This window comes from Caretta caretta, chromosome 3 (assembly GCF_965140235.1).
Source record: "Caretta caretta isolate rCarCar2 chromosome 3, rCarCar1.hap1, whole genome shotgun sequence".
Taxonomy (NCBI): domain Eukaryota; kingdom Metazoa; phylum Chordata; order Testudines; family Cheloniidae; genus Caretta; species Caretta caretta.
Window position 1 is genome coordinate 76298161 of NC_134208.1, and position 26983 is coordinate 76325143.

General features: G+C 39.0%; 1 protein-coding gene across 2 annotated transcripts in view; it reads right to left on the reverse strand.

Moving 5' to 3' along the window:
• Nucleotides 1-26983, reverse strand: part of USP45 (ubiquitin specific peptidase 45) — a 112404-nt gene that overhangs the window by 69990 nt on the left and 15431 nt on the right. For both annotated transcript variants that reach the window (XM_048844936.2, XM_075126597.1), the window contains exons 2-7: nucleotides 23424-23533; nucleotides 22227-22396; nucleotides 19574-19677; nucleotides 16323-16423; nucleotides 4647-4795; nucleotides 2609-2704 (exon numbers count right to left, since the gene is read on the reverse strand). In XM_048844936.2, coding sequence (XP_048700893.2) covers nucleotides 2609-2704; nucleotides 4647-4795; nucleotides 16323-16423; nucleotides 19574-19677; nucleotides 22227-22396; nucleotides 23424-23523 — 720 coding nt within the window. In that variant the 5' untranslated portion in view covers nucleotides 23524-23533. The remainder of the gene's footprint in view (nucleotides 1-2608; nucleotides 2705-4646; nucleotides 4796-16322; nucleotides 16424-19573; nucleotides 19678-22226; nucleotides 22397-23423; nucleotides 23534-26983) is intronic.

Genomic DNA, 26983 nt, shown 5'->3' on the forward strand with positions numbered 1-26983 from the left:
TCATTCTGGGATGTATTAGCAGAAGTGTTGTAAGGAAGACACAAGTAATTCTTCCGCTCTACTCCACAGTGATTAGGTCTCAACTGGAGTATTGTGTCCAGTTCTGGGCACGACATTTCAGGAAAGATGTGAACAAATCATAGAAAGTCCAGAGAAGAGCAACAAAAATGATTAAAAGTCTAGAAAACATGACCCATGAAGGAAGATTGAAAAAATAAGGTTTGTTTAGTCTGGAAAAGAGAAGACTGAGAGGGGATATGATAATAGTTTTCAAGTACGTAAAAGGCTGTTACAAGGAGAAGGGAGAAAAACTGTTGTTCTTAACCTCTAAGGATAGGACAAGAAGCAATGGGCATAAATTGCAGCAAGGGAGGTTTAGGCTGGACTTTAGGAAAAACTTCTTACCTGTCAGGGTGTTTAAGCACTGGAATAAACTGCCTAGGGAGGTAGTGGAATCTCCATCACTGGATATTTTTAAGAGCCGGTTACACAAACACCTATCAGGGATGCTCTAGATAATACTTAGTTCTCATGATTGCGGGAGACTAGACTAGATGACCTCTCGAGGTCCCTTCCAGTTCTATGATTTTGTTTCTGCTGATTTTCACCCCATTTCTTCAAGTATGCACCTCCATCATTCTAAATCTTCCTCTTTGCTTTTCCCCATGAGCACTACATCATCCGTAAAAAGCATTCACCAAGGTGCCACTCTCTTGATACTTTCTGTAAGTGCACTGAGCACCAATGTGAACAAGGGGCTTAGTGCCAAAGTTTCATGATTCTGACTTTTACTAGAAACTATTCAGTTTCTCTACATGGCCTAACAGTACTCTCATACATATCCTGAATGAGTCTGATATAGTCTTCAGATAGCTGTTTCATTCTCATATACTACCTGATGAATTCTCTCAGAATGTGATCATAAGTCTTCTCAAGATCGATAATATACCATGTGCAGGGTTTTCCTCTTCTTATTTTCCACAAGCAATCAATGCAATGACTACATTGATGTCAAGCATATATGATAAAAGGCCTATTTCTTGCATGAACTACAGTACTTGGTATATATAACTCAAGTGAAAGTTTACATCACACACTTGTGCTCTTAAATCTGTTTTACTCTTATTCCCAAACTACCACCATCTGCACCTTAACTTAGTGGGTAAGAGAGATACATAGCTTCCTCTGCAGCCTGTTTCAAAACAGTGCTCGCCAGCATTCTGTTTCCTTAGCCCTTGGAGTTCATAGATGTTAAGGCTAAAAGGGACCATTACAATCTGCAACATACAGACTGAAACCTCTCGTTGAATTACTAGAGAGGATGTCTCTCTAAAAGATAAGCTTTATGATGCATAAATGCATATGGTATTCTTATTTTTATAACAATAATAAACAAGAAGAATGGGAGCTTGAAAACGCAAGTAGGAAGCCATCAGCTTCTATATTATTATTGTTACTGTAGTGCTCAAAGGCTCCAGATACCGCATAAACAGAGCAGAGGACAGTCCCTACTCCTCAGATCGTGCAATCTTGAGAATACAATCTTTCATTAAAAATAAATTACATTTCTAACCCTTATGGTTGCATAGGTATCATGTGAAGCATGAACTAAGTTTAAACCAGTACAATGCTGCAGGCAGAAAACTTTAGAGACGCTGTTGGTGCTCAGAGGTAAGCTATCGATATTCACTGCTGCTGTTCAGAATCCTGATAGCAGCAGTGAAAGTGACAAGAATCCCGTTAAATGTCACACTGTGTTTCAAAAAGCAATGAGGAGCAGCAGAGGCAGGCAATGGAGTAGCAGAGAAGCGATGTGTATGGTAGAACAGAGTCCCAACACCAACCTCACCCTTCTCCCACCAACTAGGAGGCTGCTGGGGTGGTATAGGGAACAAGAGAATGTTTCTTCTCTGTGCCATAGCCAGATAGTGCATGCAGCAGATGGATGGAGAGAAAGGGGTGTCAAATTTATTAGATATCCACTAACCAGAGCCTATGAAAGATGGGAGACCCTAAAAAAGGTCCAGGAACAGCAGCCCAATAAAAATCTCAGCAGCTTGAGGAACAGGAGTTTGATTTTTGACGTGGGGGATGCCCTGAGTAGTGGGGCCCCTTATACTGGTTTAGTGCTCTGGCTATTCAGTGTTTTGTAAATTTTGCAAATTTTACACAAAGGGCTGGGGGTAGATCAGAATGAATTTTTTTTACACATTTAATGAAGCACAAACATACTGTTTCTTGTACTGTGCATGTTAAAAACCAGATTTAATGGGAACTGAAAAAAAATCTACTACGTCACACTTCTTTCTTTCACTCCTTCTTCAGGTCAGGCATTATTTGCATTCAGTTATGCTCCTGCTTTAGTTCAGCAGAGTGTGAGCATCCTTCCTCTTTCAATGTTGATTTTACAACATTAACTCTAAAAATAAGTGAAGTCACATGTATTATAGACTAACTGAGAACTAAAAGACAAAAGAAATTGCAGGCCAAGGGTGTGATCATCATTAACTACTCTCAGCCTACTTTATCATTTAGAGACACATTCTTCTGACCTGGGTTTCTCCCATTGCACATTTCACATAAACCAGACCTCTTACTACACACCTACCAATTGCGCATCTTCAGCTTGACTGATTTTTAACTTTATTCCCTTTTCCTTCATCTCATACATTAGTTCATTTAACATGTGAGTCTGTGCCAGATTCTTAAAGAGACAAAAAAAAAAAAGTTAGACACACTGATCTCTTAACTAGAACATAACTTCTTCAGTCACAAATCTTAAGTGTTAGCACAATGTACAAAAGTATATTTAATGGAAAGACTTCAGTGGGTGTTGAACCAGGCCCCAGGAAAAAAGTATCTCCTATAGGAAATAGGTCTCACTGTTATAAAAGATGTAGTCATTGTTGGTAGGTCTCCAAATAAAAGTAACAGAAGTAGTTGGAACAGCAATAACACTGTCTCTGTGTCTGGTTTGTTTATTATTTTAATTGTAGAACAAATGATTTATTATTTTTAACTTTGAGTTTTCCTGTTTGTCTAATGCTGGACTACACTTAAAAGTTAGGTTAACATAGAAAAATCAGTCGGGCAGTGTAAAATCCATACCGCTGACCAACATAGCTATGCCAACCTAACCCCCAGTGTAGACACAGCTACGCTGATGGAAGAATGCGTCTGTTGATGTAGCTACTGTTATTCAGAGGAGGTGTTCCTATATTGACGGGAAAACCCCCTTCTGTAGGTGTAGCACCATAGCTATGCCAGTATAGTCTCTGTAGTGTTGACATATGCTTCAGAAGGCACTGAGACTTAGGGGTAACAGCTTTTATGAAACACACAGCATGGTCACATCCCTGAATATATATTATATATAAAAAAAATGTGAAAAAGTAATTAATAATTCAACATACCTGACCTTTATTAGAAATATAGTCAGAGAAACAGTGTTGGGTTAATGTGACTATTCTACACATAGATTTTGTACTGGTATAACTATTTCCAATAGAGGTGTACTGTTTTTCAAAATGAATTAGGCCTGGTCTACACATAAACGTTAGGTAAACATAGCTATATCAGTGACGGTTTGGGGGGGGGGGGGGAGAGACACCCTTGATCAACATAGCTATGCTGACTTAACCCCCAATGGAGACACAGCTGTGTCGACAGAAGAACGTGTCTGTCAACATAGCTACCATCGTTCAGGGAGGTAGAGTTCCCACACCGACACAAAAGCCCCTCCACTGATATAGGCAGCATCTACATTATAGGTTATGCCAGCATAGCTATGTCATGATAGCGATGCCAGCGTAGTCTCTGTAGTGTAGCCAAACCCTTAGTTATTCCAGTACAACCCTAGCATGGATGCAATTAAATTGGTATAAAAGCGCTTATGCCAGTATAGCTTATGCAGTATAGCTCTTTCCATTCAGGAATTAGAGGAACAGCCGTGTTAGTCTGTATTCGCAAAAAGAAAAGGAGTACTTGTGGCACCTTAGAGACTAACCAATTTATTTGAGCATGAGCTTTCGTGAGCTTGAGCTGTAGCTCACGAAAGCTCATGCTCAAATAAATTGGTTAGTCTCTAAGGTGCCACAAGTACTCCTTTCCATTCAGGAAGAAACTATAGCAACTACTGTAAGTACTTTTATACCGGTTTACGCGTATTCGTGCTGAGAGGGGAGAGGTTACAGTTAAAGCAATACAATTCTTATCTGTAGACAATGCCTAGGTGCTCAATATCCTCACTCATGAGTAAAACACCCTTTTCATTCCCTCAGGTAGGACAAGTTCAGTGCATTACTCATGGCTACCTAATACGGAACTGCAAAGATCACACACTGAATTGCAACTGAATTGCTACAACCCCCACACAAACATTATGTGTAGCACCTGACATTTTCTTCTGTTTCATTCATTTGTAAAGCATTGCTGACATAGGGTTTGTTACTGAAGAAAATACTTTGGGGGGGGAAGGGGAGGTGAGGAAGAAGGAGAAAAAAGCTACTGAAATGAAATATCGAAAAAGCAATAATTAAAGTGATAACATACAAAAATCCTTTATAAAATTCACATTTGTAATGATTAAATGAAATATTTCTAAAATGCTAACAACAAGGAAATCTGATGTCATTTTTGCATCTTACCTGCATGACAGCATTAAAAAAACATGTATTTCCTAAATTATTTATTCCCTTAACTGGAACTGACGCACCATTTGCAGAACTTTTTCCTTTCAATATTTCACTTCCTTCACTATTTTCTTCGTGAAGTTGTATAATTTTTGATGATGAACCTATAAATAAAACTATAGATTAACATTAAGTGACCAAAAGATAAGATATTTATTATTCAGATATTTTGTATGAAATACTGATTCCCTTTACCTAAAAGTGATACCACTTTGCTTGATTGAACAGTTGGATTTAAAGTTATTAGAGAAAAAACAAGAAAAGGTTGCAAACAAGCTAGCTTTTCTGTAAAAACTAGTTCCAGTACCCAATACAAGATTGTTAAATATGTCTGTTATGGAATATTATATTCAATTGCTGAGATGTCTACTTACCAAAAATAATAGCCTAACACTATACCGATCATGAGCTCTTTAGGGCAGGATGTGTCTTTTTACTATAGGAATGCACCATGCCTACCACAATGGGGCCCTACACCCACAAAAAAAGTACTGATACAGGCCCTAATCCTGAAACCTTTAAACACATGGTTCACTTAAAGCAGAAGCAGAAGTTCCATTGCCTTTAGTGCTTAATTAAAGCTAGCATGTGCATTTAAGTGTTTGCAGAAACGGGATCTCACTTTTCCCCTGTTTTTCTCAGTTCACTCTTTCCACTGATTTATTTATTTATTGCAATATATAAAATCTTTGCTACTGTGGGTACTTTTGACTTTTTTTAAAATAACAATACAACAAAAATAAAATCAGCAGTAAATCTCCCAGACAAACTCTACCATCAACATAACCCAATGGGTGACACTTTTCCCACCAAACTTCTATCCACCATAAAAAGACAAAGAAAACAAAAACAAAAACACCTCACACATCCCCATCAGGCTCCACCCTCTTCTACCATCCACACAAAAAGAGGAGTCTTGCAGCATGCCCTTTTAGTCACTAAGAACAGATTTATGTATATCATACACATACTAGAAAGACCAGGCAGTAGTTATTACTTTGCTTTTAGGTGCTATTGAAGGGAGGTGTGCAAAAGCTCCCACCTGAGTACAGTGAATCTCTCTCAATTACTGTTCTTTGTTCAATTTGGCTTGTATAATCCATTCAACAGCTGGATACGAACTGTCATCTGTTTTCCCAGGTGACACATTTACTTCTCCTGCCCCTTGTCACTGGCACAGGATCTGTTAAGCTACACTTGGCTGCGTAAGATACTGTTATTTGTTTAAAATTTAACAAAAAACAGATTTAATAAACCATAATAGAACATGCTACCAGTAGTTTCCTTGTATTTTCCTATTTGCCTTATTACTTAAATAGACAAGGGGCAGTGAAGTTATGCAGTCATTAACTTGTAGCCTAGAGGTAATATAAAGACTTGAGATACACTATTTAGCCTAGAATTCTACTAGCAACTTGCATATTGCCATGATTCCTCTACTAAATATGAACATTACTGACATCTACAGTGTTTTAAGTATTGATTAACAATGCATGTCAATGTAAACGAGTTATGGACTTAATGGATGCCAAGCACTGTAATGCTGCAATCTACATCGTGACATATGAATTCATACATTTGTTCTAATGAGTTACACAGTGAAGTCTCATTAAAGTGTTCTTGAGAAATAACTAACAGGCCTATTTACGTTAATGAAATGCTCATACCAAAAGGTTATTTTATGTAGACTCCTAGGTAATTACTTGCTTAGAATATGGAAAAATATAATTAAATTCAGAAAAAAAGTAAATGTGATTTAAAAATATCCATTGTGGCTGACAACAAACCTTTGATGCAATTTGCATGCACCCTTTAAGGATACCAAGGCATAATTATTTTTCAAGTTATGTATGAGTTCGTCAAAATGCAGTTAGAGGCGCTTGCCATTTAACTTTTTTCTTTTTTTTTTTTTTTAAATGCTCTCAATGATACAGTCTATGCAGCTTAAAATATTCTCTATTCCACTGGTGTGGAAACTGAAGACAATACAGGGACACAGCAAGAGAGTAAATTCTCTTTGAAAACGTAGACAGAATACTTTTGAACATAGCAAATGACAAACAGCTTGGGAACCCTTCACAATTTAAACAGGCTCCCACAAACTAGGATACATGCAGTAATACCCTTTCATTGACATGCTCACAAGCTGTATGCTACAGTGTCTTGCAACAGCACCATCACATAAAACTCCTAAGGCAAGAAAAGTGTGAGCTTTTCAGGGGAGAAGGGGGAGAAGAGAAAAATCTCCAAATTTCTGCCACCTGAAGGTACTGTTCAGCATTGGAAAATAAATAAAAATCACTCCCCTCCCCCCATCACACACACTAAAGCAGTTCTGTATGTGGAGAAAATTGATGGTTAAACAAAAAAAGCCAAGATTGTGTAAATAATTTGTGTATTGGTATACCACAGTTGTTGCATTTATCCATCGGCATTCAAAAACATCTGGGACAGCGTCTTAAAGTAAACAATGTTCACAAGGCCATCTGGACAAAACTGCGGGCAAAAATTAAAGCATAAGCATATGGAAAAGCAGATTTTTCTCTTCCCTTCAGCAATACAGGATGACAAATGTCAAACCTAGATCTGTCTACGCTTCACTGTGCTATGCTTTGCAGCACCACCTGGCTCTCCTTGCACAGCCACCAAATATGGACAGCACTGCCACAGCAGACCATATCTGCAGGGCAAACTCAATAAAAACATTTCACTTCATGGTTAAATGGCAGCTTCACACAAGTAGCAAGGTTCCATTTGCTAAGTCTCACATGTAAATAATTCAAGAGAAAAAAACAAGGATGACCATTTTTGTTACTAGACCTGAATGCTCATGTAATTACAAAACACAGTAAACCAGAGTTATAGATCTGTCACGTTAGCAAGATAAAAAAAACTTATAAAGATAAAAACATACAACTAAATAAATAAAAGATGTATACATTTTATTAGTGATTCCTAGGAACCTTCTTTCCTCCAAAGAGATTTTAAATATTACCTTTCCCCCCCCCATCTTTAACAGATTTTCCCAAATGACGTTTTCTAAGAAGAATAGGTATTTTTGTCTGGAAAAAGTCTAAACAGACAGCTGTAAACTGGTCCCAATACAGACATTATTGCTTAACTAGTTCATTTTGTATAGTGACTTGTAAGCACATTTATACATCTACGGGATCTCTAATTCAAAAGGTACAGCATCTATTGATTCCATACTGGAAAGCCCTAAATTCAGTGGTACATGGCAGTTGAGCCTTGGTCTGGTAAGGCTGAATATGTTTGGTTGGCATGCGTAGAGCTGGTCAGCCAGCCTCCAGCCAACTTAATAAGTGACAGTGGTAATAACTGCAATTGCTGATTGTTAACCGTTCTACACACTTAAATTTCAGGGCTGTACTGAAAAATAACCCAAGGCTAAAAGCATGCTAGAGCCTAAACTTTAAAAAAAATGGACAGTGCTTGTGTACAAAAACATGTTTATAGACTCTTTTTGATTCAGTGTGGTGCATATTCAAATATTTCATCATTCCTCTTTTAGGAATGGAATGTGACTTTTCAAGCCAATACAGACACAACAAAGGCTCTATAAAAAAAAAAGTTACACTCTTCTATCAAAGAAGCTGTATGCTACTACAAGCACATACCAGTAGAGATGCACAGTTTCAAGGATTAAAAGAAAAAAATATATTCCTTCTATCAAACCAGACCAACTCCCAAGAAGCAAAATTATGAAGGAGTTATGATAAAGAGAAGCTGTATGTAAAACTATTCATACTGACTTTCAAACTACAGGAAACAGTATAAAAATTAGTGATGGTGTAAATAGAGATTTTGAACAGAATACGGTAATACATTTACATGGGACTTAAAACACTTCACAAAAATGTATCTTACATAAAAAAAATTGCAGTGGGCATCAAGTAGCCATTGTAGCTGGGCCAAAAGGTTTTTTTGTTTTTTTAAACTGACTGGGACTACTAAACACAACTGCAATACAAATAATAAAAGTTCCAATTCCCAGCTCACCAAATGAGAAATAATGCATTTCCCTGAATGCAAAATAAATGTAAATAGAATAGTTAAATATATGTTCCTAATTCTGTTATACAATACTTTAGTTTAAAATTAATTATCTTGTGACCCAATACATCCATTCTGTTAGATTTGTATGTGGGGGAGATATTTCAAAAAGTCATAAAACACATTGTAAACTAATCATCCGCCTCTGTGAGCATAAACTGCTTACAAACAGAGATTTTCTTTTTAAAGACAGGTATCCTAGCAGAGTTATCCCCATCTTGCTTCCAGTTCCTTGGCTTTAGTCCCATGATCAATAATAATATGCATCACACAGTGCAATCCATTTGAACAGAATGAGCTTAATCAGGAGATTGCCTATGGAACTGATTTAGTCTAACAATATTGAACTGTAATGACTGCTACTTAGTCTGGGCAAAATCATCATATATTTGGCTTAATGGGAACACATTTAGCCAATGTCAATTAAACTGTATTTAGCCAGGTGCTAAAATATATATGAAATTCTAAATTCAGATCTTTAAAGGCAAAAGTTACTAAGTACAAATTCATATTAAGAAAAAAATTAAGTTAAAATAAAAGTGAAATAAACTGAATTTTCTTCTTTTATATATTATGTATATTATGTGCATCATATAAAGTATTTTCAGACCTTCAAAAAAACCCAAAAAGGTCTCTTCTCTGAATTGGGACAACAGTCTTTGTGTTATGTTGCTTTGGCACTGGGGGATTTACTTAAGGATGTAGTATGTTAAGAAAAGTGTTTCAGCATTAAAGGTGATTTGCAAATGAGGATAAAAAGTGTTTGTATGGTAAAAAGAAGCAGAATAAAACAAAGGAGGATGCAGAGCGTGAGTTGGGTTTTCTTGTACTTTTTTATTTTTGTTTTACTTTAGAAATATCAGGACTCATCTACTCCAGGTCTAAGTCCTGATTTTGCCACCTCTTTGGACTGGGTTCACTGTTCCACACCCATTACTATTGCACTGTTTGTGGGAGTTCCTACAGTCTTAGAACTTGGACCTGCAAGGGGCTGAGCACTGCTATCAATGAGAGCTATGAGTGTGCAGCACCTTGAAGAAACTGGCTCTTAGGAAGGGTAGGAGAAAAGGTAGAGAGAGTTGTCTAGCTAATTTAGTAGTGCTTACAAATAAAGGGGCTGATCCTGAGATTCCTCCATTTGCAGAACACTCACTGAAGTCAATAGAAGTTTGGAAGGTGAAGGGGTTAAGGACTCAGCCCAAAGTAACTAAAAATACATAATTCATAAAAACTGGAGATTTTAAATTTAGTTTCTCGTTACAATTCATTGTAACATTTAACAGGTTCGCAATAAATCTTGTCAGCAAAAACTCCTCAATTCAGACTATGCACTGGGTTAATAATTACCAGTCCGAAGTTTAAAGAACAATGCCAACTCTGACCGGCACAAGAAACTCTAAAGACTTATTGTAGGTTTGTATCAATTTATTTTGATTGTATTTCAAATATGTGCAGTGTGTGCATGCTTCAGAAATATTTTTGCTCAAACAGAAATGTATCTGGGGATACAGATGGTATACAAACAAAAACATAAATGACAATCAATTTTTCCTTCAGCTAGGGGATTAAAGCATCTTTGTTTATTTTTTCAATGCAACTTTTTAAAAAAATTAAAAATGAGAGTTCCAGGAATATGCACCCTTATTCCAAGGACAAGCCTTTTATATTGAGTATATCTCTGGTACTTTAGCTGAAGGCCTTCATGGAAAAAACAAGGTTAATAGATTTACTTTCTTTTTTAGTAAATTCTCATCATGTTGTATTATGAAATGCTACTAAATCGCCTAGCGCTCCTTTTTTATTTTTAAAAAAAGGAAATAAAACTAGTTTTCTCAAAATTGTACAATCATGAAAACCTAACCCTTAGAAAAAAGAAGCGTTCTCTTCTTAAATGGCTGCTAATTTTATGTTTTAAAAGCCTAATTTTTTCTTTCAGTGCTAAAATAATGCCAGAATTAGAGAAAGCAAACTACAAGTTTTATTTCTATGCATCTGCCATAATATAATAAACTGAAAATTATGTCTGGTTCTTTCACAATTGTGCAGCTATTCGATCACTAATTTTGAGTTTCTACTTTCAAACTATTTGTACTTTTGTTCACTACTAAATAGATGAGGGGGAAAGCCTTGAGAGAGAGAGAGAAAAATCAAAATAATTCTTCAGTGAGGCCAATTATTTTGTTATAGCAGCACTAGGAAAGAACAATTTGTCACTGAGTTGTCACCTCATTTTTTTTCCCCAAAAGTAATCTGTTTTCTTAATTAACAGCATTTCTCGAGGAAAGGTCTGCATTTGTCAAACTGAATTTCAGGCCAACAACAGAGGAATTTTTTTTTGGAAGCATATCCTCTCTTATTTTGATAAGGGGCACATTTAGGATTACTTTGCTTGTTAATTTTGTTTCTAAACAGAAGGGCTTGTCTATACAGCTTCAGCAAAGCACACTAGGAGGGTGGGATTTGTAAAGTGCTCTGACTGCCTGGTGTATATCCTGCAGGCATTCTCTAAAAGGATGCCTGGCTTAGGTACCTTTCAGAGTGTGCCAGCAAGATCTAAACAGGACAATTACCGTGCAACAGGTTAGACAAGTTTACAAATCAGCCCTCTCTAGCATGCTCTGACAGAGCAGTGTAGGCAACCCCTAAATCAGGGGTGGCCAAACTTATTGACCCTCCGAGCCGCATACAATAATCTTCAGAAGTTCGAGAGCTGCAAGACACTCACAACCTGGCCCGCGGGGCAGCGCCTGCCATGGCATGCACCTATTGAAGCCCCGAGGCCTGCCCTCCCCCCACATGGGGTTAAAGCCCCGAGACCTCCCTCCCTGCAGGGCAGGGGCCCCTCTCCCTACCACCCTGCTGCAGGGCAGAAGCCCAAGCTCCCTCCCTCTGTCTGGTAGGCAGAGAACGGGGGAAGGGGGAGTGGTGGGGGCTTCGTGAGCTGCACTTTAACTGTAAAAGAGCTGCATGTGGCTCACGAGCCGCGGTTTGGCCACGCCTGCCCTAAATCAATACAACTGGTTAATCTGGCTCCTTACATTTTGAATTATATGTACTACAAATTAGTTCAGAAAAAGTTACAATTTTTAATTCAGTGTAAAACATGGTCAACTCATAAATATCCACCCACAAATGTGGAGTGGGGTAATTATTTCAGAATACCTATTTTCCCTGATAAAATTTCACACAAATTATCAGTCTTAGAAACTTATTACTCTTCTAGCTATTACAGAAACTGTACTATATCAATTATATCTATGAAAATACAGATCAAGCTCCCAGTTTTCACCTATTGTCAGCTGCTTCAGCAGAGCAGCACAGCTGAACTCAAAACAGCAAAAACCCATTCCACTACTTGGCCTCCCCAGCAAGGGTTGTAACGGCAAAGCCGGAGAACTAATACTAGCTCTTTCTCCTCCTCTCTCTTTAAAAACCACCCTGGGACAATCTGTGACAGATTTAACTTTGATTTTTTTTTTAAAAAAATCAATCTTCAAACATGTATATCTCTCCACTTCTATTAGGGCAAATATACATAACAATTTTCAAGATTGCAAAATAATTTCTTCCCCAGAAAACAATCAGACACTCAAAGAGTAGCATCTCAGCATGGTTCCTATGTAGTACATGTGCATTATGTTCCTGTGAAGTTCACAAGTGTGCCATCCTGACAATACTGCACCTGCCTTCCTGGGAAAACCATCATGGCCTGCTAACCTTTTCTACAAAACAAATTTCTGGGTGGTACTCCCTAGAAAGCAGTCTTGCTTTATTCTTCCATCTTGTGCTCTTAACCAAAAAGACTTAAAATAATAAAGACATTGCTGGGTACAGCAAACCATAGGATCAGATGCGAAAACCACACAGCTGCAAGCATTCTTTTGGGAACCCAGCACTGGAGTTCATCTCAATCGCTTAATGTAATTACAAAAGTCAGTCATGTAGTAGTAATGTAATTTGCACATTTCTGCAGCTGAAGTGAAGTTCAATCTTTATGAGAGACTGAGTAAAAGGCAGGGGTCCTGCTGCCACACTATTCCACCACATTAGTACCAAATGACAAGCATTTTGCTTTTGTTTATCCTCCAAGATGCATTAATTAGGAAATCTATATAACCCACCCTCTCTTTCCAGTTTTAAAATGTTTTATTTTATCTTTATATGGATTCTTGATGATCAAGAACTTGACAAGTATAATAGCCAACATCTAATATTCATGTGCATGCTTATTTGTACAGAGACTTGAATATTTGTATGCTATGAAGTGCCATACCAATCAGTTGTCAGAGAACACACACACAGATATTAGACTGTACATTATAGATGCCACAATTTCTGCAATGAAAAATAAGTAGCAATTTTCCCCACTTCAGTATGCTTACTCACAGATCAGAAGAAATGGGGGAGTAAGAGGAGAAAATACAACGAAGCACAAGATTTATTTTGAAATATTGAATAGCATGTTGTTGGTAGCAAGTATTGCAAGCTTGTAGTCAATACTTTTAGATTTATCATTTAAAAATCACATTTATTAAGATTTCTCTTAACCTCATTACCGGACTATTACAAAAATCAAAATCTTCTATGCTGTATTAAAAATCAAAAGGGAAAAAAAAAAAAACACATCAACAGAACTATGAAATAAGCATTTAAATGAAATTAAGAATTATGGTGAAAATTACTATTTAATAAGAAATAAAGGCCTCAGATCTATCCACAAAAGACAAGATTCAAAATTCATATATTTAATTCAGACCATTATATTTTATCCCCTTTTCTGTTTGTACACTAATGTGAGTTAAGTTTGGGTCTCAGTCAAGATTTTCAGTATGTCGTCTTTTTTTCCCTACCCTCTAAGAACTAATAAGGACCCAAGTTAAATTATTTTAGTGGAAACACAGTTTTTTTTAACTTTGAATTTAATCATCATTTAGTGAAGAACAATCGCTGCAACTAAATTTATCGAACTGGAACAAGACAGTCAACCTTGTTCAGAAGTGTCCCCTCTCACACACACACACACACCCCCAGTGATTTATCAATAGGTCAACAATTCCCAGACTCTTCTGGCAGCTGTACCAATTCACCAAACGAAGACCTCAGCTGTACCAGTCAGAATCCTCTCCTCTTCCTCTGTAGCCTGTGACCTGCTCTCCTTGCTTCTTTAGTGATAAAGATACAACCTTTGAGCTCATTCTTTATAAGTGTTGTGGGCACTGGCCCTGATCTGAACCACTTAAGCATGGGATTGAGTGCTTTGTTGAATAAGGGTCAGAAAGCTGGTCATTGTACAGGATCCGGTCTTCTGCATTAAGGTTTCTGGTTCTTCAAGCTCCAAATCCTGCAAACTCTTAAATGCATTTGGACTTTAAGCATGTGAATAATTACACTGAAGTCAATGTGACTAATCACATACTCAGAAGTTATGCATAAGTGTTTGTGGGATTAGGTCTAATTTTGCACTCACAATTACATAGACATAGACAACTGGGGACTTCGGGGGGGGGGGGGGGGGAGAGGAGAGCTTAAGCCCACAGTCCTCTCCCCAGAAAAAATTTAGGGGCTCCGTTGATAAAGAAAACACTGAGTTTGGAACAGAAGCTAGTTTATCTCACTTTATTACTAGTGGGCAAATTTAGTTCTGATACTAAACTACTCATTGAAGCGATAGTCAACTGCTATTATTTTATTGTTTTAACTCTAGCCCCCATCCCCAAATTTAAAAAAAAAAATGTCTATGGCGCTGAATTAAGCTAGAGGAACTCAAAAATCCAGCAACACATCAGACAGTGCAAAGACGTTATTCAGTGCAGCACCAGTTGCATAAGCTAGAATGAATGAGACGGTGGCAGCAGCAACATACTGAGGCTCACCAAAAAAGCTGAGCTTAATACGTCACTGGTTTTAAAGTTCATTCTGTATAATTCAATATCTTGTGACATTACTCCTTCATTCAGAAAATATCTTCACAAACATGTTCATCGGAGGAAAATCTTAAAGAGTTTTCTGTCTTTTTGGTATCTCATTTTTAATGCCTGCATTCTCAGACAGTGTTAATAATCTTTGATTTTCCAACTCTTGGATTAAATAAATAGAGCATAGTCAATGTGCTTCTATAAAAATATATATATATATTTCATGGTTACATAAGCATTGGGCCCAACATGACCTGACAATGATTAAGATTTAAGATTAAAGCTGGCTGGTCATTTTGGGTGTCCAATTTTCAGAAAGTGATGGGCAAAATCAAGACACCTTCAAAGCATCTCAAATTGGGCACCTAAAATTTGAGGCATCCAAAATCATTATGCACTTCTGAAAATCTTAGCCAGCATCTTTTTTATTTTTTGTAAAACAAAACAAATTTAAATATTTTCCATTTGATTATTTGAAACAATTACCACAGTATTTAAGTGCTTGCAAATGAAATATCACAGCATTTTACTAGTGCATGAAAATCGGACATTAAAAATGGACTGTAAAGGAAAGTGAAATTGAATATTGTGTTTTCATTGTCCAAAATGAGAGAAACACATACAGTAAAAACAGCATAATGAAAAGCTACATTTTTAAAATGTAATATGCCGTTAGTTGTAACTATGGATTAGAAAATCTGCTTTTTTTAAATATGACAACTTGAAAGTGTCTTATTGTGAGATGATCACCTGGAAAACAATTTCCATTAAAACTAACAAGAGAGTTATGCACACATGCACTGAGGCGCATATAAAGACCTACCCGTAAAGCTATATAATTCTGATCCTATCCCTAACCAGTGATGCAACTATTCTCTTCTGGGAATGTGCAATCAAAAGTCTTTTCCAAGTCCGTCCCTCCTCCCCCCAGTTACGTCTAAGTAGTGTGAAATCTGCACAGCCCCAGTAAAGTTTTAGGTCTGAAATGCTGCAGCAAGACTTGTGTCAATGCTTGTATCATCCATCTCGATCTTCAAAAGTGCATAGATGAGCAGCAAGAATACCTAATTATTTCCAGTATGCAGACACAAGAAGAAAGACACATTAGTTGATGCTTTATGAGCCTGATAGTAATAACTTGTGCAAGTAATTTCATAAAGTCAAGTGATTGAAAGCACTATGTCCAGCAATAAGCTTTAAAGAACTGCTGTGCAAACGTCATCAATGAAAGTAAGCAAGCAATTGTGCAGTTTAAAAACGTGACTGATACAAAAACTCAACCAATTAATTTTTTTCAATGCAGTTTGTATATGTTAATGTAAATGAGATAACGAATGCTTTATCATCAAGTACTTGCATTTATCTCTGGGGACCTCAGCAAGGTTTTATTATCTACCATAAACTGATGTAATAAAATACAGATGTTGAAGGTGAAATTCTGGGAGAATTACATTACAGTGCCCAAAATATTATTTCTAGTACCACAATAGAAGGCAGTGTTTCTGGGAACAACTGTAATAATAAACATTGGATCAACACCACCAATCATTTTTCAATTGTATTATTAATACAATCCAAAAGCTGAGATGCCGTTTCTAGAAACAGAGAGATATGTAATTGGTGCATTAAATAAAATTCTTACTTGGTTCAGTCCTAGTAACATGTTTCTGAAGAAAGTCAACTATCTGAGCCAAAACCTTCTTGTTGCAGTGTGTTGACAGCTCATCATCACATTCATAGCACCTAAACAATACACAAAATTTAAACAAAGAGAAATAGATTGGAATTCAGGAGATCCAGGTTCACTTCCCACATCTAACAGACTTCCTGTGTGCCTGGGGAAGTCATTTTGGGCCACATCCACAAATGGACTTGAGCATCTAATTTTCGGCTTTAGGAACCATTGACATCCACAAAACCCCTGTATGGCTACCGCCAAACCATGTAGGTATCTAAACTCACTTGATGCCCAAATTTTCTCTGTAAAAGTACCTTAGGCACCTAAGTTTCTGCCCTTGGGCATGCTCAATGCTATTTCGCTCTAGGCCAGAGGTGAAAGTAAGTTGGTACGCGCGGGTACACCGTACCGTACCGGCTTTCCCAGGCAGCAATTTAAAGGGCCTGGGGCTCCCAGCAGCGACTGGAGCCCCGGGCCCTTTAAATTGCCGCCAGAGCCCCGCTGCCGGAGCCCCTGGGTAGCGGAGGTGGCCAGGACTCCCAGGGCTCCGATTTAAAGGGCCAGGGGCTCTGCTGCAGTAGCAGCAGCTGGGAGTCCCTGCCCTTTTAAATCCCTGCCAGAGCCCCGCCACCACTACCCCAGGGCTCTGGCAGCAGGGCTCGGGCAGCGTTTTAAAGGGCCCGGGGCTCCAGCCGCTGCTACCGCCCTGGGCCCTTTAAATCTCTGCCAGCAGGGCTCAGTCGGCAATTTAAAGTAGGGGCATAGCGAGCAGATCGAGGGACGTGATCGTCCCCCTCTATTCAACATTGGTGAGGCCTCATCTGGAGTACTGTGTCCAGTTTTGGGCCCCACACTACAAGAAGGATGTGGATAAATTGGAGAGAGTCCAGCGAAGGGCAACAAAAATGATTAGGGGTCTGGAACACATGACTTATGAGGAGAGGCTGAGGGAACTGGGATTGTTTAGTCTGCAGAAGAGAAGAATGAGGGGGGGATTTGATAGCTGCTTTCAACTACCTGAGAGGTGGTTCCAGAGAGGATGGTTCTAGACTATTCTCAGTGGTGGAAGAGGACAGGACAAGGAGTAATGGTCTCAAGTTGCAGTGGGGGAGGTTTAGGTTGGATATTAGGAAAAACTTCTTCACTAGGAGGGTGGTGAAACACTGGAATGCGTTGCCTAGGGAGGTGGTGGAATCTCCTTCCTTAGGAGTTTTTAAGGTCAGGCTTGACAAAGCCCTGGCTGGGATGATTTAATTGGGGATTGGTCCTGCTTTTGAGCAGGGGGTTGGACTAGATGACCTCCTGAGGTCCCTTTCAACCCTGATATTCTATGATTCTATGACCCTTTCAATCTCGATTCAAAGGGCCTGGGGCTCTAAAGGCCCTGCCTCTTCCAGTTGAGGCCCCACTCCTTGCTCAGGACTCCGGAGTACCGGTAAGTCCTTTAACTTACTTTCACCCCTGCTCTAGGCATCCAGACGCCTAAGTTCCACCACTATCCAAAAACCAGGAAAAGATAAGCATTCCTCTGCCTATATTGCCTATGTGGAATAGTGATTGAGGCTTTATCTTCTGAAAATGTAAACGAACTTGTTTCTACATTTTCCTATGTATTGTATTCTGTGTTGTAATTGAAATCAAGGTGCATATTATTTTTGATTACACATATTTGCACTGTAAAAATGATAAACACGAGAAATAGTATTTTTCAATTCACCTCACACAACTACTGTGATCTCTTTATCATGAAAGTGCAACTTACAAATGTAAATTTTTATGGTTACATAACTGCACTCAAAAACAAAACAATATCAAACTTCAGAGCCTACAAGTCCATTCAGTCCTACTTCTTGTTCAGGCAATTGCTAAGACAAACAAGTTTGTTTACATTTTCAGAAGATAATACTGCCTGCCTCATTTACAATGTCATCTGAAAGTGAGAAAAGGCGTTCACATGGCACTCTTGTAGCCAGCGTCACAAGATATTTACATGCTAGATGCGCTAAAGATTCATATATCTCTTCATGCTTCAACCACCATTCCAGGGGACATGCATCCATGCTGATGACAGGTTCTGCTCGATAACAATCCAAAGCAGTACAGACCGACACATGTTCATTTTCAACATCTGAGTCAGATGCCACCAGCAGATGGTTGATTTTCTTTTCTGGTGGTTCAGGTTCTGTAGTTTCTGCATCAAAGTGTTGCTCTTTTACGACTTCTGAAAGCATGCTCCACACCTCGTCCCTCTCAGATTTTGGAAGGCACTTCAGATTCTTCAACCTTGGGTCGAGTGCTGTAGCTATCTTTAGAAATCTTACATTGGGACCTTCTTTGTGTTTTGTCAAATCTGTAGTGACAGTGTTCTTAAAATGAACGTGAGCTGGGTCATCATCCGAGACTGCTATACCATGAAATATATGGCAGAATGTGGATAAAACTGACAGGGAACATACAATTCTTCCCCAAGGAGTTCCTTCACAAATTTAATTAACACATTATTTTTTTAATGAGCATCATCAGCTTGGACGGATGTCCTCTAGAATGGTGGCCGAAGCATGAAAGGGCATACAAATGTTTAGCATATCTGGCACGTAAATACCTTGCAATGCCGGCTATAAAAGTGCCATGAAAATACCTGTACTCACTTTCTGGTGACATTGTAAATAAGAAGAGGGCAGCATTATGTCCTGTAAATGTAAGCAAACTTGTTTGACTTAGCAATTGGCTGAACAAGAAGTGGGACTGAGTGGACTTGTAGGCTCTGAAGTTTTACATTGTGGGGTTTTTTTGAGTGCAGTTATGTAACAATAAAAGTTTACATTTGTAAGTTGCACTTTCATGATAAAGAGATTACAATTACACTGCAGTACTTGTATGAGGTGAACTGAAAAATACTATTTCTTGAGTTTATCATTTTTACAGTGCAAATGTGTAATCAAAAATAATATGCACCTTGATTTCAATTACAACACAGAATACAATATATATGAAAATGTAGAAAAACATCCAAAATATTAATAAATTTCAATTGGTTTTCTATTGTTTAATTAAAACTGCAATTAATTTTTTTTTGAGTTATCGCGTGAGTTAACTGTGATTAACCAACTGCCCTAGTTAAAAAAAAGAGTCTTTTTTACTGTGTGTGTGTGTGTGGGTGGGTGTGTATACACCCACCCACACACACACAAAACTATTCCTAAACACAATCTTACCATATGATCCATGTGCTGATATTGATTACAATGCAATGAGGTTCTGTGCGAGCAGTTTGGAAATGTTTCAGAGAATGCTGGCCTTCTGAGTTTTGACTACAACCCTGAAAATGAGATCATTAAGAAAAGGTTATACATATTATGTATATTATATTTCAGAAAAATCACTACAATATTTTACTTTACAACACAGAACTGAAGATCATTTTCTTGAAAAAGAGGTAAAATCATCTACAACTCCAAAAAGCAGGATTCTTATCAATTCACTTTACTAGTGCTTGCACACAGGAATGGAGTTTGTATGCTAGAGAATTTCCTTCAGGAGAGCATAAACTTTTTCCTAGGAAAACGCTGTTAAAGCACTCATGTGAGAAGTGTATATCTATACATATATATACACACACATATAAATGGAATTTCATGAGTAAGAATATACTTTTTATTTAAAGGGACACTGTCAACTTCAAATCCTGTAATTAAAAAAAATAATAATAATTAAAACTGGTTTCAGGCACTATACCACCTCTAAAAGCATTAAACAGTTTTACAATTGTCTTTTCCTATATTTAGAGTGTCTCCCCTGTTGCTGCATGAGAGTTACACAGGAGAAACTGAATACCAAAGTGACAACAGAGAGAACAGTGAAACTGACTACACAACGAGAGCTGCCCAAATGCATAAAAAGAACATAAAAGAAATATAGAGAAAATTATTTTTCTTTAATCTTTAAATTAAAATGATCTTGGGCATTACTTGTAACAATGTAAATCTAGGTAGAAGTGTGATTTTTTAAGAACATACAATATCTGTCAGAGATCCATAAGTTGTTCTATGACAGCAACCTCTATACAGTGTTTCTGGGCGTGTAGTGTTAAGCCCTGAGCTTCCGCTTTTTACAAGGTGGAGCCCCATGCCTGCTATACTTCAGCAACTATTTCTCACATGGCTTCTGGCAGCTCTACCTCTTTGTCTTGCCCAAATGTCCAGGACTAAGGTCAGGTCTACTCTACAGACTTATATCAGTAGGACGACGTCACTCAGGGGTGGGAAAAATCCATACTCCCAAGCGACGTTGTTATACTGACCTAACTCCTGATGTAGACAGTGCTAGGTCTGCAGGAGAGCTTCTCCCGTTGACATAGCTACCACCTTTTGTGGAGGTGAATTAACTACGCCGATGGAAGAAACTCTCCTATCAGCATAGGAACATCTTCACTTAAAGCACCACAGCTGCACCGATGTAGTGTGTTTAATGTAGACCCACCCTGAACCTCACTGCACTGGGCAGCAGCATTCTTACTGCCATCTCCGAACAACTGAGTTCTTTGTAACCAATTCTAGTCACCGCGTTTTCACATGTCCTGCCCCCTTTGACTGGAGTCGTTACAAGTTTGTGTCCAACTGTTGGCCTTCCATGTCCTGCCCCCTTTGACTGGAGTCGTTACAAGTTTGTGACCAACTGTTGGCCTTCCATTGTATCCATAAAGTAGCTTTGGTCATACATTGACAGTTCTTGATAGACTATTCATACCAATTTGCCTACATCACTTTCACCTAGTCCCTGCATTGCTTATCCTCTGTGTCAGGAAAGAAATCAACCCCTTCACACCCCATGGGTAACAATACAAAAGTGAGTGGAGAAACTGAGTCATACATACTTTTAAAAAAATAATACAGAAATTTCCCCCATTCTCATTGATTTTAGGGCCAGAAAGGATCATAGTGATCACACAGTCCCACCTCCATGGCTTACATCCAAAACATTCCTATTGTGAGCCCTCCTATCCCCCGCGGATGTGGCAGGACCCAGGGGCTGTGCACTCCCCTGCCCTTCGCAGCTTCAGCTGGAGCTAGGGCCGGAGCCACTGCTGTGAAAGACAGCCCCTGCGCCCCGAGCAACACAAGTTACAGTGACCTAAGCGTTATTCACAGTGGCGCTATGTTGGCAGGGGATGCTCTCCCGTCAGCATAGCATGTCTTCACCAGATGCACTGCAGCTGCACCAATGTAGTGCTTCTAAGGTAGACCTTACCATAGTCTGCCTGGAAAACAATAAGCAAGGATAAGGCATGAGACAAGCATTTGTTAAATCTAAGTTTTGGGTTAGAGCTGGCATCCTTCAGAAAGGACAGTTCCTGGCCCTGAAGAGTCAACACAAAGCATATATTTTTAAAAAACATCTAATCTTGATTTTAACATTCTCCACGATGGAGAATCCACCATGACTCTTGGTAAATGGTTCCAATCGTTAATTACTCTCACTGTTAAAAAATATTTCTAGTATGAAAGTCAAGAGACCAGAGGGAGTTCTGAACTGCTGTTCCGATGTCTAGAAAGAACAGTGGGTGTACCGCAGGTAGGGTGGCATGCACACCTCGTTGTATAGACTTGCATGGAAAGTTTGTATAGCTCAAAGAGAAATTAACACCGTCGCCAAGAGTCAGAGCTTTCCCGAGGGTTTCAAACTCTAGTACAGGCTTATCCCAAAAGCAGGGATCTGTGGTGATAACACTTCCCCTTTGGGCAAAATCCCATCGCTCCTGCCCAGAGTTCCAGTGAGACTCCATGCAGAAATAAGAATCTGCACTTGCAAATCCTTTCAGAGGATCAGGGTCTATATTTGTCTGTAAATTTACAGTGCAAGTTTCTTTACCTGAGAGCCACATTTGAGGCACAGCCATATGTCAGAAGGAATTACTGGGTCGCCATCATTTATTCTCCTTTCTTTTAAACATTCTGAACATATTGACCAAACATTCTGAGCTACTGCCCTCTTCACATGATGCACATCCACTGCTTGGCTTACATGTTGGCAGGTTAAACCTACAGAATAAGAGACACTCAGTCATTAGTCACAAAAGCCAGATTCAATCTTGTACAAGGATTCAAGCTTTTTTTTTTTTTTCTTTCCTTTTTACAAAAAGTGCCGTAATAACACATCACATTCCATTTTATGCTGATCAGGTGGCACTCATTACTATAAAAATATGTTTAATACTTGGGAGGTACAGAGAGCTTGCACACCATGCTTATTCAAGATACAATTTAAGGGCTTTCAGACACAGCACTTCCTTCCAGAACCTTGGCTCCAGCACAAAAGCTGGATTACAGAGATTACTTTGAAGGTAACTATCAAAACTGACAGATTTAAATTGTAGCCTACCCTCAACTTGTTTAACAAAATTTTGTAATTGTAAAATATATTAGTTGTCTGCTATTTACATAAATTAAACCTTTCAAAGCCACTATCTACCTATATCTATATAGTTTTTAAAGGCAGGACACATTAGCTCCAAGGACACAATAGTGTCCATTTTCTGATGCATCTGAAGGATTTTATTTCCATCTTTTTTAAAAGTACTATTTTTCCTACCAAATAGAACACCCAAAAAGCTACAAGCTGGTGACAACCCAACAAATCCAAGATAAATCGAAGGACAAAATTACTAAACGTTCATTTTCCTAACTTTCGTCAACACTCTTAACATTACTGAAATCCATTTGTTTGTGTGTATCAATATAGGTAGTTTGGACCTTTCCTACCCTTAAGGCCTTCCCTGTGTTTTAACTACATCACTGCACTGCTGTCCTTACACCTGCCTCTTTAAAATGTTAATATGGCCAAACTATCCTCCTGTTCATTAATTTTTGCACCAATTCCCTGAGTGCAATGTAATGACAATTCATCACGCCATAGATATTTGATTGTAAGCATCTCTGTTGCTGCATTCAACCAACACGCAGTTCACGGTTCCCACATGTGTTTTCTGCTTTATTGACTAATGAAAACCATATGGACACTGTTTTCCCTCCCTCACTCTGACTGCCAAATGTCACATAATTTATTTACCTGCAATGTCATCTGAAGAGTCTTCATCCTGATGCCTCTTAGGCCTTTTGTTTCTCTTGTTTTTTTCAGGGTTAGCCCTCGATGGATCTTTTACCCGCATCTGTTACTTACTGGGAAAGGAAGGAAAAAAACACACATTACTTCACCTCCTATATATTTCATCAAATCTAAGGATTTATATTCTCAAAGAATACTCAGAAAAACCAGAGTCCACAAAATACATAATTTTATATAATAGATAAGCTTTCATCCAACTTCAGTTATTTTGTAGTGAGAAATACACACCGAGCATAATTGTTCGATAGGCTACTGCAGCATGTAGAAACAAGGTAGCTGATTTCACAAATTGGAAATATGTTGTACCATGTAGCCACAGAAGAGTTTACCACAGCCGTTTTGTTAAAGTGAGAAATATCTCCTTTTTCAAACACCAAATTGTCCATTTTGCACTTTTTATAAAAACAGTACAATATTTATAGTCCATCTATTCCTTATCTTAAAATCAGAAGAAGACTAAATGTATTTGATATAGACATTTATCACATAAATAGCCTGTTTTCACAGGTTGCCCTTTTAATATTGGTTACATTTTTTATCAGACAGGATAAACTTCCCATGAAGCACAATGGTGGTAGGCGTTTACTAAGAACAGCTATAATCCGTCAGACCAATGGCCCATCTAGCCCAGTATCCTGTCTCTGACACAGCCATTGCCAGATGCTTCAGAAGGAATGAACAAAACAGAGCAATTCTGAGTGATCCATCCTTTGCCATCCAGTCCCAGCTTCTGACAGCTGGAGGTTGCATCACTGACCATCCTGGCTAATAGCCATGGATGGATCTATCCTCCATGAACTTATCTAATTCTTTTTTTTAACCCAGTTATACTTTTGGCCATCACAACATCCCATGACAATTCATTCTACAGGTTGACTCAGAATTCCTCAAGCCATAAATTCTATTTAGAAAAAGATGACTTACTGTGGCACCATATAGTATTTACTCATATCACCACAGTAATAATTTGCTAATATGGGAGCAAGTTAAACTGTACCAAATACAGGTGTACAAACCTAAAAAGCTGTTTAAAACATATTTAAGTCTTGGCATACATACAGATATTTTCCCTTCTCTCTTTCATTACACCAGTATTTCTCAAACTTTCAAGACCTGAGCCCCCTTTTGGAAAATGAAACCAGTCACGGGCCCCTGTAGACAGAAAAGGCATTGTTAAAAACCTACCCATCTTAATTTAGACATCTTTAAGTCAAACTCAGGTAGTCCTTTACACCCTATTTTGAGAAACACTGGTGTCCATCTTCATAATAGGATACTTCCTTTGGTAAGCTGTGAAATAGTTAACAATGTTGATATTTAAAGATATCCTCACAGACATCCAAGTTAGTACTCATTGAAACTTGTGGGGCACTTCACTTCTCAGAGCTATTGGTTCAGGCTCTGCATACCCAAGTAAACATCTCTGCATCATCTATACTCTCAGCCCAGCAGAAGCAGCTGTTCTATCTCGGGGCCTCTCCTTCTGCCCCTCCACCCCCACGAACATGATACAGTTCTGTGGTGACCTAGAATCCTATTTTCGACATCTCCGACTCAAGGAATATTTCCAAAATACCTCTGAACAACATACTAATCCACAGAGGTCTCCCTACCAACACTACAGAAAGAGGGATTCTAGGTGGACTCCTCCTGAAGGTCGAAACAGCAGACTGGACTTCTACATAGAGTGCTTCCGCCGACGTGCACGGGCTGAAATTGTGGAAAAGCAGCATCACTTGCCCCATAACCTCAGCCATGCGGAACGCAATGCCATCCACAGCCTCAGAAACAACTCTGACATCATAATCAAAAAGGCTGACAAAGGAGGTGCTGTTGTCATCATGAATAGGTCGGAATATGAACAAGAGGCTGCTCGGCAGCTCTCCAACACGAGTTTCTACAAGCCATTACCCTATGATCCCACTGAGAGTTACCAAAAGCAACTACAGCATTTGCTCAAGAAACTTCCTGAAAAAGCACAAGATCAAATCCGCACAGACACACCCCTGGAACCCCGACCTGGGAGATTCTATCTACTACCCAAGATCCATAAACCTGGAAATCCTGGGCGCCCCATCATCTCAGGCATTGGCACCCTGACAACAGGATTGTCTGGCTATGTAGACTCCCTCCTCAGGCCCTACGCTACCAGCACTTCCAGCTACCTTCGAGACACCACTGACTTCCTGAGGAAACTTCAATCCATCGGTGATCTTCCTGATAACACCATCCTGGCCACTATGCATGTAGAAGCCCTCTACACCAACATTCCACACAAAGATGGACTACAAGCCGTCAGGAACACTATCCCCGATAATGTCACGGCTAACCTGGTGGCTGAACTTTGTGACTTTGTCCTTACCCATAACTATTTCACATTTGGGGACAATGTATACCTTCAGATCAGCGGCACTGCTATGGGTACCCGCATGGCCCCACAGTATGCCAACATTTTTATGGCTGATTTAGAACAACGCTTCCTCAGCTCTCGTCCCCTAAAGCCCCTACGCTACTTGCGCTATATTGATGACATCTTCATCATCTGGACCCATGGAAAAGAAGCCCTTGAGGAATTCCACCATGATTTCAACAATTTCCATCCCACCATCAACCTCAGCCTGGTCCAGTCCACACAAGAGATCCACTTCCTGGACACTACAGTGCTAATAAACAATGGTCACATAAACACCACCCTATACCGGAAACCTACTGACCGCTATTCCTACCTGCATGCCTCCAGCTTTCACCCTGACCACACCACACGATCCATCGTCTACAGCCAAGCTCTGCGATACAACCGCATTTGCTCCAACCCCTCAGACAGAGGCAAACACCTACAAGATCTCTGTCAAGCTTTCTTACAACTACAATACGCACCTGCGGAAGTAAAGAAACAGATTGATAGAGCCAGAAGAGTTCCCAGAAGTTACCTACTACAGGACAGGCCTAACAAAGAAAATAACAGAACGCCACTAGCCGTCACCTTCAGCCCCCAACTAAAACCCCTCCAACGCATTATTAAGGATCTACAACCTATCCTAAAGGATGACCCAACACTCTCACAAATCTTGGGAGACAGGCCAGTCCTTGCCTACAGACAGCCCCGCAACCTGAAGCAAATACTCACCAACAACCACATACCACACAACAGAACCACTAACCCAGGAACTTATCCTTGCAACAAAGCCCGTTGCCAATTGTGCCCACATATCTATTCAGGGGACACCATCACAGGGCCTAATAACATCAGCCACACTATCAGAGGCTCGTTCACCTGCACATCCACTAATGTGATATATGCCATCACGTGCCAGCAATGCCCCTCTGCCATTTACATTGGTCAAACTGGACAGTCTCTACGTAAAAGAATAAATGGACACAAATCAGATGTCAAGAATTATAACATTCATAAACCAGTCGGAGAACACTTCAATCTCTCTGGTCACGCAATCACAGACATGAAGGTCGCTCTCTTAAAACAAAAAAACTTCAAATCCAGACTC